At 32.0% G+C, this 13,919-nt stretch overlaps 2 protein-coding genes and 1 pseudogene across 2 annotated transcripts; all 3 read right to left on the bottom strand.

Moving 5' to 3' along the window:
- Positions 1-3,923: 3,923 nt before the first annotated feature.
- Positions 3,924-4,820, bottom strand: LOC110723354 (putative pectinesterase 11). Its single transcript, XM_021902705.1, has 2 exons — positions 4,237-4,820; positions 3,924-4,133 (listed from the first exon to the last, which is right to left on the bottom strand). Exons 1-2 carry the CDS (start codon positions 4,627-4,629, stop codon positions 3,924-3,926), a joined length of 603 nt encoding a protein of 200 aa, XP_021758397.1. The 5' UTR covers positions 4,630-4,820.
- A 2,933-nt stretch (positions 4,821-7,753) lies between these two features.
- On the bottom strand, positions 7,754-9,470 carry LOC110723355 (annotated as a pseudogene).
- Positions 9,471-10,458: 988 nt separating this feature from the next.
- LOC110723280 (peroxidase 9-like) lies at positions 10,459-12,298 on the bottom strand. Its single transcript, XM_021902623.1, has 4 exons — positions 11,851-12,298; positions 11,488-11,679; positions 11,182-11,347; positions 10,459-11,087 (listed from the first exon to the last, which is right to left on the bottom strand). Exons 1-4 carry the CDS (start codon positions 12,124-12,126, stop codon positions 10,675-10,677), a joined length of 1,047 nt encoding a protein of 348 aa, XP_021758315.1. The 5' UTR covers positions 12,127-12,298; the 3' UTR covers positions 10,459-10,674.
- Between the last annotated feature and the right edge of the window lie 1,621 nt (positions 12,299-13,919).

Below are 13,919 nucleotides of genomic sequence, written 5' to 3' on the forward strand. Positions count from 1 at the left end.
TTTTTTTTTTTATTATTTTTTTTTATTTTTTTATTTTTACGGTAAGAAGAAGGGCCCTATCGGGTCGGAACCTCTTATAGATTCAACCCGACCCGGGTTAGTGGGTTAGATAATTTGAAAGTGGGGGGTGGGGGGGAAGGGTAAGGGAATCCCCACCCCAAATTGTCTCTAGTGGAGTTTGATCAAACCTTAATACTAGACCAAGCTTTGCTTGGTACCGTTAGATGATTGATTGGCGTACGTGTGGAACAACTAACAATGATATCACCATACCACCGCTAATGTGGTGCAAGTCATGCAACTATTGTTATTTCGAATATATTTATAAGAAATTTTAAGAGCTAGTATATTGTTACATCATATATTCATATGAAATACTGAATATAACAAAACTTTGAGCTTAATTAGTGAATGTCATATACTCCATCCATAAGTTATTTTAGTATTAATTTTCATCTAATTATTACATTTTCATATAATAGTATAATACGCCAATTAATTATTTATCAATTAAAAATATGATATATGTTATTTGCATGTCAATTCTAAACACTAATATTGTTTTAAAGTGGAGAGAGTATTACAAAACAAGGTGATTAAGCTAAGGGAGTTATTCAATTTGACTTAATTTACGATATTAAAAAAAAAAAAAGAAAAAAAAAGGAGGTTGACTTCATTTTGAATCTTGATTTGAGCTACAATTCAACAAAACAATCTGTCAAATTAGGTAATATTACACATTGATATTTATGCAAGGAATGGGCTGGTGGGACGTTTGACTTCTTGAAAGGGCAAGAAATACATATCTCGTATTAAAAGAAAAAAACATTGATTCATCCTCATTAATGAGATGTTCTAAATTAGGTTTTAAGCAATTAATAGACTTTGTAGTTCATAGTTCCATAAATAATTGGATAAGACAACATTAATCCATTACTCTTGTAATTTTTAAGTGATAACGCCGAAGAAGTGGAATTTGGTGGATTTTTGATGGCTTTTTGGTCACTCTAACAATTATTTGACGTCTTTTGGGGAGGAATATGTCAAGATTTTGGTCTATTAATATACTTTGTACTTAGTTTAATTTGTAGCGTAATGTTGCCAAATAGTTAAGACATTCAGTGCATTGTTCTTCAAATGTGATGTTTTGACCCTTTTATGCCGTTGAAAATTAGCAATGGGTTCGTGCATCATCTCTTGGTTGTTTTTCATTTTGTTTTAAAATTTTGGTATGGTGTGCTGCGTGATTTGCAACATTGCAAATGGGTTACCTTTATTGTATGGAGTAATGAATTAATGACATGTATTGTGCGGATGTTAATTTAATTGGTAAAGTTTTAGGATGATGTCAAAGATATGAGATAATTTTTCTAATTGATATTAAAAAATTAAAAAAAAAAAGGAGCACAAGCTCAAAAATGAAATCCCCATCACACTAACTAAAGAACGTGAAACAACAAATTACTACAAAACAAGCAAATTTACTATACATAGTTTTAAACAACCCAAAAAATGATTTCTAACTCAAGAAAAAAGGGTCTATTAAGCATTAAATTGTGCCTTACGTGATAAAATAACCTCCTAAGAATTTCAAGATCTAACCATACACCTTTTGAGACGCTTATTTACATTAGATGTCCTCCCACCTTTAATTTGAACTTCATCTATAATTTACTTCCAAATCATAGAACTTCATCTATGATATGAGTATATGACGCATACAAAACACAACTTCTACATCAACATTCAACCCAACAAATGGGCTACCCTATTCTTGAATACAACAAATACAAAAATATTTTCTTCTTCAACTTGCTCTTGAATTTAACATGATATCAAAGTCAGATCGACAATTGAGACTTTTAATGGCACAAGTACACTAGGCCAACTTATCCGTGATCAGGGGAAGTGAACAAATATGTTTGACCCCCATGAAATATCACATGTGATGGAATTATAAGGGACCTTACATGTGAGGGGGAGTGTTGGAGTGTTGAGGTATAGCCTTCCCAAACAACACTTGTAATGTCCTACTTTGATAAAAGAAGAGGTTGTTAAACACTTTATAAGACTTAGGAGCTACTCCTTTTATTGACATGTGATTTTGGGATAAAACCCCCTTAGACTCATCTTTAGCACATGACCCACTTCAGCTATTAAGGATGTGGAATTTTTTGAGATAAAATCGATTTCATCTGTTCCATAATCTTTAGTGGCTCATGGTTAAAAGTAATTATCTGTTCCATAATCTTTAGTGGCTCATGGTTAAAAGTAATTAAGTAAAAATGAGCTAAGTTAGAATAGTACTACCTCCGTTTTTTTTAGTTGACACGTTTTTACTTTAGCACTATTCACTCACTCCCTCTTGACTGTGTTTAATGCTTTATACGTAAAGAAAAATATCGTCATGTGAGATCTTGTTAGATTCGTCACGATATATAATTTCAAAATATCAACTTTTTATAATTTTTGTTTATCGGTAATTAAAGATATAAACAGTTGAAGTTATGCATTGACAAACGTGACTAAAGAAACGCGTCAACTAAAAAGAAATGGAGGAAGTATTAGACTGCTTACGAAAGAATGAGAACCCACACTTTTCAATCGTTACGATGTGTGATAATTAACTCACAATTTTGTTTATTGTTAAGAACACATATATGATACTCAAGGCCTTGCGCTGTGGATATGCTTAGATGTAGCATGAATAAGCACAAAAAAGAAAAATACATAAAGTAACAAAATTGCATGGTATTTATCTTGCTTTGACTTGCCCCTTGAATTAATCCAATTTAATTAAGTACATCCTTATTAATAATTATTGGCTTAGTGACAACAACCGAGGGCCAGACATGTATGATGTATGCATTTGAGTACGTATATGACAGCCTTGACAGATTGCATTTTTCGAAAACCTTCTTTTCTCTTTCCATTTGTATTTATAATTTGTAATTTACAATGTCCCTGTGACTCATTTGGACCCAACAAAAAAACTCTTGTACTTAGCAATACAATATAAAATATAATCATCGTTAAAGATATACCTTTAGATTAGATTTGAACCAATTTGAGTCGTACGTATCCTAGCTTTAATTTAAACACAATAATTGCTCTTGAACAAAAGAGCTAGAAGTGTTACTTATTAAAATTAAATAACTTGAGCTTTGCACGCAGAGTTCCTTTTAGAATAATGCACTTCAATTAATTGATAAATTAACTAAAAATAATCAATTCAACATAGATTTATCATTTACTATATGTACAATCTGACAAAAGAATTAAGAATAAATAAAGAATCATATGTACAATAATCAAGTAGCAATTCTACAACTTAAATTTAATTAGTCTTTGAATAATTATGCTTTGATCTTCAATTTAGCTCTAATCATGGTCTTAGACAAAATTGTATGAGCTTCTTGATTTGTGAGGCTTTGCGACCACTCAACTCTTTTCGATCTGTTGGCTCCTTGTCCATAACATTTGCTTTCACCATAGTACACCGAACTGTTTAAATGGACAAAAAGAAACACATTAACATAATGTATCGTATTATGAAACATAAGGAGTAATTGATATTTGATATACTAACAAAAATATAATACGCACCTATGTGTGGAGGGTTTTCCCCAATCGTCCCATCCTTGAGAATTTACCTCACTTGACATGTAACTGTTTACGAAAACAACCCTAGAATAAGGTCCCCATGGCCTTCCCAATGTGTAACTTTTTATGCCAGTAACTCGACAATCCACGAAATAAAATCCCGTGTCTTCTTCAGGTTTTGACCTTCTTTGTGCTGTTATTGCCCCATTTTCTTTTGAAATGGAATGTATATGACATTTCTACAACATTCCAAAATCAAATTAAATTAGTTGTGGTACGACAATGAAGATAAATTATCTAATCATCATATGAACGCGATTTTATAGTATAATGTTACATACTTGGAATAGAGAAGCTGCATTGCCACAAATGAAATCAGTTCCTCCTTCAATATAGCAATTGCTATAGAAGTGACTCCCTCCCTCATCCAAAAGTGTGTCTTGATATGATGTTATTCTACATGCATAAAACTCTGCCCTTTCGCTCGAAACCCTCAAGGCAACTGCTTTCGCCCCCGGCCCATATGTATTCTGCAAGAAATAATCAATGTGATACTCTGTACCTAAATAATATATAGTACACGTGACTATTAATATAGGACATATGTTTCTAACAAAATATATTTGTACATACCTCGATGGTAAGGTATCGAGCCATAAAATCAGAAGCAAAGACGGAGAGAGTAGGAGACGTGTATATATCACCACTATCATCCCATGTAATAGTAGTATTTAAAACATCTCTACCACTAAGTATTATAAAGGGTTTATCTTCGGGTACGGTAACTTTTTCCTTGTACGTTCCGGGCATAACTAGGATTAGTGTAACGTCTACATTGTTAGAAGGAACCGCATCAATTGCGTCTTGTATTGTTTTGAACTTACCTCCGCCTGATTGATCTACGGTTAGTAGTCGTTTCCAAGTTAATTTCTCGGACAATAATCGAGCATTAGAGTTGCTAATGAAGCAACATAATGTAAACACAAAGAAGATGATCTTAGGAAAATAAGAGCTTTGAGTTGCCATTATTAGTGGGTATATAATTGTGTTTTGTGTTTTTGTGATCAAAAGATATGATTAGGAAGTAATTGTAATAAGATTTGGTAATTTGATTAGTGTATATATAGAGAGCAACATGACGTGATTAAGTAAATAAGACAATGATTGGGGGATGTAACGGCTGATATCTTGCAATTTACATTTAAAACATTCTATAAAAGATGACCATTGTAATAACATAATTACGTTATCATTTGCATGTTGTTTAAAGTTTTCGGCGCGTAGTTGAAAAGTTCGTGATTCTTTCCCCTTTGTGATTGGGTTTGGGAGAAGATAAGGTTAGTCAACATTGTATACCAACTAGCTACTAATTTTAATATGCTAGTCGAAGATTAAATATAAGCATTAATAATATTATCTAATGTAATTATTTTAATACATATATTATAACAAAATCACACGTTAGTAACTAACTATGCCTATAATTTTACTTTTATTTCCTTGTTCGTGTGCTTGTAGTTTACACCTTAGCTTGTGATGAGCACATGGCTAAAATATGGTCTTGGTTGTAAGGTGAAATTCTCCTAGTTATTGTTTCTAACTCGTGTCAATTCATAGTATACGTTTTCAAAAATTTTGGGTGACATCTGTGTGATTGTATGATGATAAGATAATTAAATAATGAGGTCAATCTTTCTTCAAAAAAAAAATAAAAGATAAAAAATAATAAGGTCATTCATAAATTAGCTACTGCGTATGTATATTTTGTGTTGATGAAGCAAATAAATCCTTTATTCAATGTATGTAAGCTAGCTTCATTGCTTTGCAACAACATAATATTATCAACTTTGGTGTTCTGATTTTTATTTTTTTTTAAAATAAAAATTGAACGGACTAATATAATTATACGAAGTACATGAAAAGGTACACCGTAGCAACTAACAAGGGTGCTCTCGATAATTCATTAGCTTATTATTTCATCTACTTCCCCCGTTCCATATATATGCATTTATTTCTTTTCAAAAAAATATATCTATGCATTTATTATATTATTGTTTATACAGTTTAAGCTTATTTAATACTTCGTAGTTAATTAGACGTTAGAAAGAACATTATCAGAAAATGATTTTAGCACACTATTATTGAATTTTGGCACACCCCTATATGAGAGAGCATAAAAAACTGTGCTCTCACATAAAAGGTGTGCCAAAATCAATTTTGGTGTGCCAAAATTATTTCCCAACATTATCATCTGCAATCTTATAAGATTTGATAATGTAGAAATTTATCTTCTAAATTATTTTATTTCTCCTTAGACCGTATTAACCTGGCGTTTTGAGTGTTGACCATCTAATGATCAAAAGTATGCATTGCATATATTAAGTTGCTTAATGAACATATAGTCATGTGAAAAGTATATCATGATATACATATGTATAGCAGCTTAAGTCTCGTGCAATGCACGGTTTAACCAAATTTTATAAAGATTTACAATAACTTGTACGTAGTTCAAATTTTTTTTACAAATTTATTCTTTTATAAAAAGTACTATAAAATAAAGTCATTCATAAAAAATAACGAATTATTCATTTAATGAAAAAGAAAAATTTGTCAAAAAGGTCTTTTTAATTAGGTCACTTTATGGTAAAAATCCTTTTATACAATAGGTGTCACTAAAGGTCCTTTTATTACACTTAGGTTGTGGCGAGAGTCCTTTAACCAGATTTCGACTATTGACTTTTTTTCCGGCCAAAAAAAGTCACGTGACTTGCACGTGAGCACTTAAAATCGTTTTTTCCCCCTTTTCTATTTATATTTTTTTACTTATTGAAGGAAGTCCCGTAAATCCAGTTCAATTATCAAAGTAATGTGAATTGGGCCAAAGTATGTAAAGTAATTGTAAACTCTTTAACAGCATAATAATATATGAAATGGAGAAAATAATTATAACTAATTATCTGTTATAACAACTACTAGATGGAAAATTGTGTTGAAAGATCTCCATTCAATATTGTGATAATTTGTTTAAAATAATAAGTTTATTTCTTTATTTATTTTGAGAAAATTAGCCACTTTTTGGTGGTGAAATATAGCCTTGTTTATTAAATGAACCGCATTGAGCTATGATCTTAGTTATAAGTCTTATAACTTGAACTTGGGTTATGAGTCTTATGACTGATCATATTTCACTTTTGGTAGCCAAATTCAAGCATTTTTGGTATTATATATCCTTCCTCTTCAATGGTACAAAGTATATTAATTAGTATGAAACTATGAATGTATGATCAATTGATGCCAAGTTTGGCTCATTGGCTGGCTATGATTGAAGGATTGTTTTTAAGTTTTGCTAATTGCCCCCAATTTTTTTTTTAAAAGAAAATGTTAAGATCACCACAATTTAAAAAAGGAAAACAAATATGAGCCTTAGATTTTCTTAGCAATACGTGAATGATTTCCTACGAAATGTGAAGGAAAAAAATAGTTTTCTAAATTAATAAAGTCATATTTAGAAATATAGGATCTATATAAACTTAAGTTATGATTTGTTATATTCATCCCAAAAACAAAAGAAAACATAAAGCAGAGAGAGAAGCTTTAAGATAATTTTTTAGAGAAAATTCTCGGGTGTGATTGGGGTGCATATGGTTGTGAGTTATAACAAGTGTTATGAACACTTGTGTATTATTTATCTTTTTCAATAAATTTTGCAGCATAATTAGAGATACAAATATTTGTTCATTTATTTGTATTATTCATATATATTTTTTATTCCCACTAATCTGATTCTAAAGGAAATTTGCATAGTATTTCCTAACAGAAATACGGAGTATCCGTAATATAGCTAGTGACAATTTTGCTCCTAATCAAACAAAAAGCCTTATATATAGAGTTTGGATTTCAGTTAGATGATGTCCGCGGTTGGGTTTCGTTTAGGCTTATTTCATTACCATCCAATAAACATAGCCACTACAAATTAACTGCGTACTACCTCTATTATGTCATTACCTATTTATTTTTTGTGTAGTAGTTAAAGATAAAGCAATTCAAGTGGTATGTTTCGAAGAAAAATACAAGTAGAAGTAAGTAATATAATCAATTCAATGAAATTATATATATTTAATCAACATAGATATATGTACAATCCGCCAAAAAAAGAACCCTAATACATGTACAATGAAGTTATAATAATTATCAACACATCAGTGTTTGATTCGTGATTTGGCACTAATCATGGTATTGGTAATAAGGACAGTGGCTTCTTCATTACTGAGGTCTTGCGACCACTCAACTCTGTTTGATCTGTTGGCTCCCGGGCCGTAACATTTGTATTCACCATAGTATACCGAACTGTTTCAATAAACATACCATCAAATTAACATTAATACCATAATAACCTGATAATATATACGAGTGTCATATATTATATAACATACGGAGTAATTGATAATGAATAATACGCACCTATGTGTGGAGGGTTTGCCCCAATCATCCCATCCATGAGGGTTTACCACATTAGACATGTCACTGTTTACGTAAACAACTCTTGAGTAAGGTCCCCATGGTCTTCCCAATGTGCACCCTTTTATGCCCGTAATTCTACAATCCACAAAATAAAACCCTGTGTCTTCTTCCGCTTTCATCCTTCGTTGTGCAGTTATTGCTCCACCTATGTACGAAACAGAATGTATACGACATTTCTATAACGATACAACAAAAAAAATATAATCAATATTTGTATGACAATATAGAGAATTAAATCAATCAACACTAAAGTTGTATAGCATGTATAGTGTTACATACTTGGAAAAGAGAAGCTGCATTCCCACAAATAAAATCAGTTCCTCCTTCAATATAGCAGTTACTATAAAAATGGCTTCCTTGTTCATCCAAAAGCGTATCTTGATAAGAAATAAATTTACATGCTGAAAATTCTGCCCTTTTGCTCGAAACCCTCAAGGCAACTGCTTTTTCCCCCGGTCCATATGTATTTTGTAAGAAATAATCGAAGTCCAATATTAATTTCAAACTCACATATATACTATCACATGGTATAAATAGTATGTGTGACTATTAATTTCGAGCAAAAATAAAATAAAATACCTGAATAGTGAGATATCGAGCCATAAAATCAGAAGCAAAGACGGAGAGAGTAGGAGATGTGTATATATCACCACTATCATCCCATGTGATTGTTGTATTTTCGGCATCTTTTCCGCTAAGCATTATAAAAAGCTTATCTTCGGGTACGGTAACTTTCTCCTTGTACGTTCCCGGTTTGACTAGGATAAGTGTGGTGTCTACGTTGTTAGAAGGAACTGCATCAATCGCGCCTTGAATTGTTTCTTAATCGCCTTCGCCTGACTGATCCACGGTTATTAGTCGTTTCCACGTTAACTTCTCCTCCGACAAGCGACGAGCATTAGAATTGGTGATGAAGAGGCATGAAAATGTAACAGCAAAGAAGATGATCTTAGGAAAATTATAACTTTGAGTTGCCATTTTTGTTTGAATTATTGGGTGGTTTATTTGGTTGGAAATTGTGAAAGATATAATTTGGAAAACGATGAAATGAAGAACATAATATAAGATTTCGGAATATGATTAGTGTATATATAGAGAGATTAATACTTAATATGACAAGTTCAAGTAACACAAATGATTGGGGGACGTCATGTACGTTTACACGGCTAATTTTTTGCTTTTCACATTTAAAGAATATAATTCATTCAAGTTTTTCAAAAAAAAAAAAAATAATTCACAGAAGTTGACCAATTTAATTATACAATTACGTATTTACGTTACTATTTGCATGCAATATTAAGATATCGGCGCCCGATCGGATATTTTTTAGAATAGAGAATTTTGGTCATTCTTTTACCTTCATTGAAAATTATCATATCACCTATAACCGAGCGAAGTAATATTTGCATTTTCTTATAAATTTCTATAATCTTTTATAATAGTTGGATCATTTTTACGGTCACACTCTTTTTATTTCACATTATTAGAAAGTCATTTGTAAACAACAACAACAAAACTTTAGTCCTAAAATGATTTGAAGTCAGCTAACATAAATTAATAATATAAGGAATTGTCCGACATATATGTAACTATTATTAATATGTGACCATTTTAGGTGGAAGAAATGAGGAACTTTTATTTATTTATTTTTGACGGGAAGAAATGAGGAAAATGTATATATATAAAGTATAGTACATTATAAAACAAAGTATGGAATTAATTAAGATTATTAATTGCATGAGTAGTTAGTCAAATTGCTATTACATACATGCCGAATAACGTACGAGTAATAGCTAGAGTGAAATTCAAATATCTTTATAATAAGATTAAAAAGTGAATATTATTAATATGGTTTACTTCCGACCCACTCCTTGCGTGTGTATCTTGATAGCGAATTGGTAAAGAACTAAAGACATTCAATGGAGGTTTTATGTTTTAATTGCACGTGTTAATTAGACTTCATATATCCGCTATTAAAGCATCATCTTGTTTAAGCTAAAAGGACGTTTTTTTTTATCTACCCATTTCTGTAAGGAAGCAATCCCTAAACAAATAGTATTATCCCTCGTTACCCTTAAACGGGGTCATTAGTACGTGATTAATAGTAAGTCAATGTTTCTATAACCCGTATAATTAAGTATTAGAAGAAGGTGGATTTTTTTTCTATTATTATAAAACGAGGAGGCAAATTAATTTATTAAAATAACTACAATATTAAATTACGAGTAATACAGATTACTTTGTAATTAAAGCTATTAAGCTAGAGAGTAGAGAGAGAAGAATCGAAGAAGTTATAATTGATCAATTGCATAAATCTTAAACATAATGCACATCTCCCTTAAACCCTTACTATATTGCATAAGAATTCCATTATGACAGGGATTACAACATCAAGCTTACAAATTAACCACAATTTCGTGAAAATAATTCGGACATAATAAACCATGAATAATCAAACCTTAGTACGGATTCACAACTTGCAAGAACCCAATAAATCACAAATTAAACCCAATAATCATCCTATTTAAAGAGGTAAAAGTACTTAATTAATTAATTAGGGCGACGACAATACTTCCTAACTTCACCATTAGTCCCTAAGAGAGGGCTAATTTTTCCCATCTTAACCATGGACTTCGCAAATTGATCAAAGAACAACCCTTCATCTTCGGCGTAAGACTTGACCAATTGAGCTAGGTTCGCGTAATTTCCTGAATAAAGTTGTTGATCCGTAAACAAAAGTCCCCTGCCTCCCAAGATAAGTTTGTAGTAAGTGTTATCAAAGGCTTTTGGAGATGCATAATCCAACGGAGTTATGTTGTTGTCCCCCCCTGATGAAGGACAAACTGACTTCAATTCATTTAAGTAAGCCTTTTCGAGGCTCAAATCTGGTTGACTGTTACCACTTTGGCTGTACAACCTTTGCTTAAAACTTGTACACCTCGCCACCCCAATAGTATGTGCTCCTAGTGAATTTAAGAGAAGATAAAATTTAAGCAATCGGGAAAAATTATTTGTGGACAGAGGGAGTATGGTTATTTGTATATGTGAAGCTCTTACCTGACAGCGCGACAAGATCAACTTCATCAAGGCCTTGTTGTTGAAATGAAGCAATAAGCTTTTGGGCTGTAAGAATAGGAGGAGGAATAGTTGCATTTGCAAGTAGCATATTTGCTGCTTTTGAGTCCCTTCTTCCTAATGGGACTTCCCAATTAGGTCCTCCACTCTGTTGATCAAAAGTCAAAATTATATAAGTTCACGAAATGTAACATACTATATGAACTTAAAGCAGTTCATTAGAAAGTTAAATTTAGCTTATCTAAGGCATATTGTTTGTACTGTTTTATAAGGAATGAAGGGGCTTACCAGGACACTGGCGGCGCGAGCTACCAAGGCCAAGATATCAGCACAAGAGACAGTTTCAGGGCATGCTTCTTCTAACCTGGCTTTGATTTCATCAATGACAGTAAAACCTCTCAAGGAATTTAGATTTGGCTTAGCCTTTTTCTCACTTACAAATGCCGCACTATCATCTAGCAGTATAGAAGCATCACACCCCTGTACAAAAAAGTTCACAACCATATTATTTACTGTTAAAAGACCAACTCAACCAAAAGCTTAAGCTGATGGTTGAAGCCCATGATTGGTTTATATACTCTTATTATTTACATTGATCATACACTACAAAAAAGTAACATATTTAAGCCTACAATAGAAAAAAATGCAAACCTGAACAAAGCAATCATGAAAGTGTAGCCTAAGCAAAGAAGCAGCCATCCGAGGGTCTTGTGCAACAGCATTCTCCAAGACCGAAGCAATAATGTTGTTCGCTTGAGGGCAAGAGAAGTCATAGAAGTACGGAGACAACGAGCTATAGTCATTGCCACTGCCGCTACCCCATCCAAAGCCGTACCCATAGCTATAACCCGGGTCTGCTTGAGCAACCATAAAAGGCGATATCAAAGAAAGGAAAGCCAAAAACACTAGGTGCATTTTTGAAGCCATGTGTGTTATATGATAAGTTGATCAAACTCTACTAAGATTTTCGAGTTTGGAATTGTTGATTCTAAGACTACAAAGTTGGTTAGTATTTATAGACTAAAAATGTGGTGAAATTATGAAGAAACTAACCACTAAACTCAAGATATATTTCCTAATTTGATACATGACCGTTTATATGACTATATCAAAGTGGTTACTCTGCTCCATTTAGGGTATTAATGTTAGTGCTCTAGTTTTACCTGCTCTAGGGAACATTTTTGGAAGTATTGTGACATTATATTAATTATACACTAAAGTTAGTATCCTTGATTCTAATTTCCTAACCTTTTTCTCTTTGCTTAATTTAGTTTAATTTGCCCGTGGTATTGTTGAAGACATAAACATACATATTAAAATTGATTGACCAACTTTGTAGCCATATACTAGTATGTAATTTCTTTGTTCGGGATTAGTTCGATTTCAATCTCTCGTAATGACATGATTTTTCAAAAATATCCTTCAAGATAGTTGCATTAATAATGTTTTTTATCCTCTCATGAGATTTTTTTAATTTAGTTCAACTTGTGTCATGAAAGATTCAAAATTATTACGACTAGAGAGGTGACAATTTTTTTCGGACATCTTATTGGTAAACTCTATGTGTGTATAAATTTATATGGATGAATTGATTCTAGTGTCGAAGGGCAAGGATTAAGATCAGTTTTTCTTACATGTCGATTACAAAACTAGTATGGATAAAGCTACAAATTATGTGATGGTAATACACATAAGATAATTAACTTCTCTATGAGCCATTAAAGTAAGAAGCAAATTATAAGGACAAAAAGACTAAAAAAACTTTTGACTTTATTAATTTATTTTTTTTAAAGTCATTAATGTAACAGAATACCTATGAAAAATAATTAATGTAACAGAATGAATTGCTTTAGAGTTAAGGCAACATAATCACCTTTAAAATAAAGGACAGTACAACACAAATTAAATAAAAAGTAGCCTATTATTGGGTTAGCTCAATATTGTAGGCTATATATTTATAAAGTAGTAGCTGGAATGTTGGATAAGATAATGATTACTTGATTATTGCATAATTAGTGGACTACTTTCACCTGCTCTAGTGATGTGATTAGTGAACTGATTATGAGGCTACTACTTTTAAACTTTGTTTGATTGAGGAATACGGAGGATGTATTTATATTAATGATAAATTAACCTTTGTTTAGCCAAAGACAACCTTATAGAATCATAATTCATCAAGTTCCATCACTAAGGTCTTGGGCTAGTAGTTAAAAATGAAGATACGGGATATAATTTCACATATAGCTTCACGATGTTGTGATCATATGGAAGCGTTTTAACTCAATCCAAGACGGTTGCATTTGGGTTGTTTATGGGTGATTAAGAGATTTGTATTACTTTATACAAGACTGGTACCAGCTAGTAGCTACATTGAGGAGTTTGTTCACATAATTAATCATTGAGTTAAGTTGATCAATTTATTAGATTGGGAGGTTTTCTTCATGCAATGTTATAGAGAAGCCAGCCGAGTTGCGAATTAGATGTAATGTTATATGTTATCGTGGTCTGTATCAGGTTATCCGTACACATGCTCCACGGCCTCCACCTAAGAGTTGGAGCCGTGCCACGTTTAGTTACTACTTAGATTTATTTTTGTTTCGGGTCTAGCCCTCTTTAGCACCCAAAAAAAATGGCATGAGACTAGTTGAATTCGCTTTTGGATGAAGTTCATATCGTAGTTGGAAAGTCGATTACAATGGATACGTGCATGAATGCATGAT

This window comes from Chenopodium quinoa, unplaced genomic scaffold (assembly GCF_001683475.1).
Source record: "Chenopodium quinoa cultivar QQ74 unplaced genomic scaffold, ASM168347v1, whole genome shotgun sequence".
Lineage (NCBI taxonomy): Eukaryota > Viridiplantae > Streptophyta > Magnoliopsida > Caryophyllales > Amaranthaceae > Chenopodium > Chenopodium quinoa.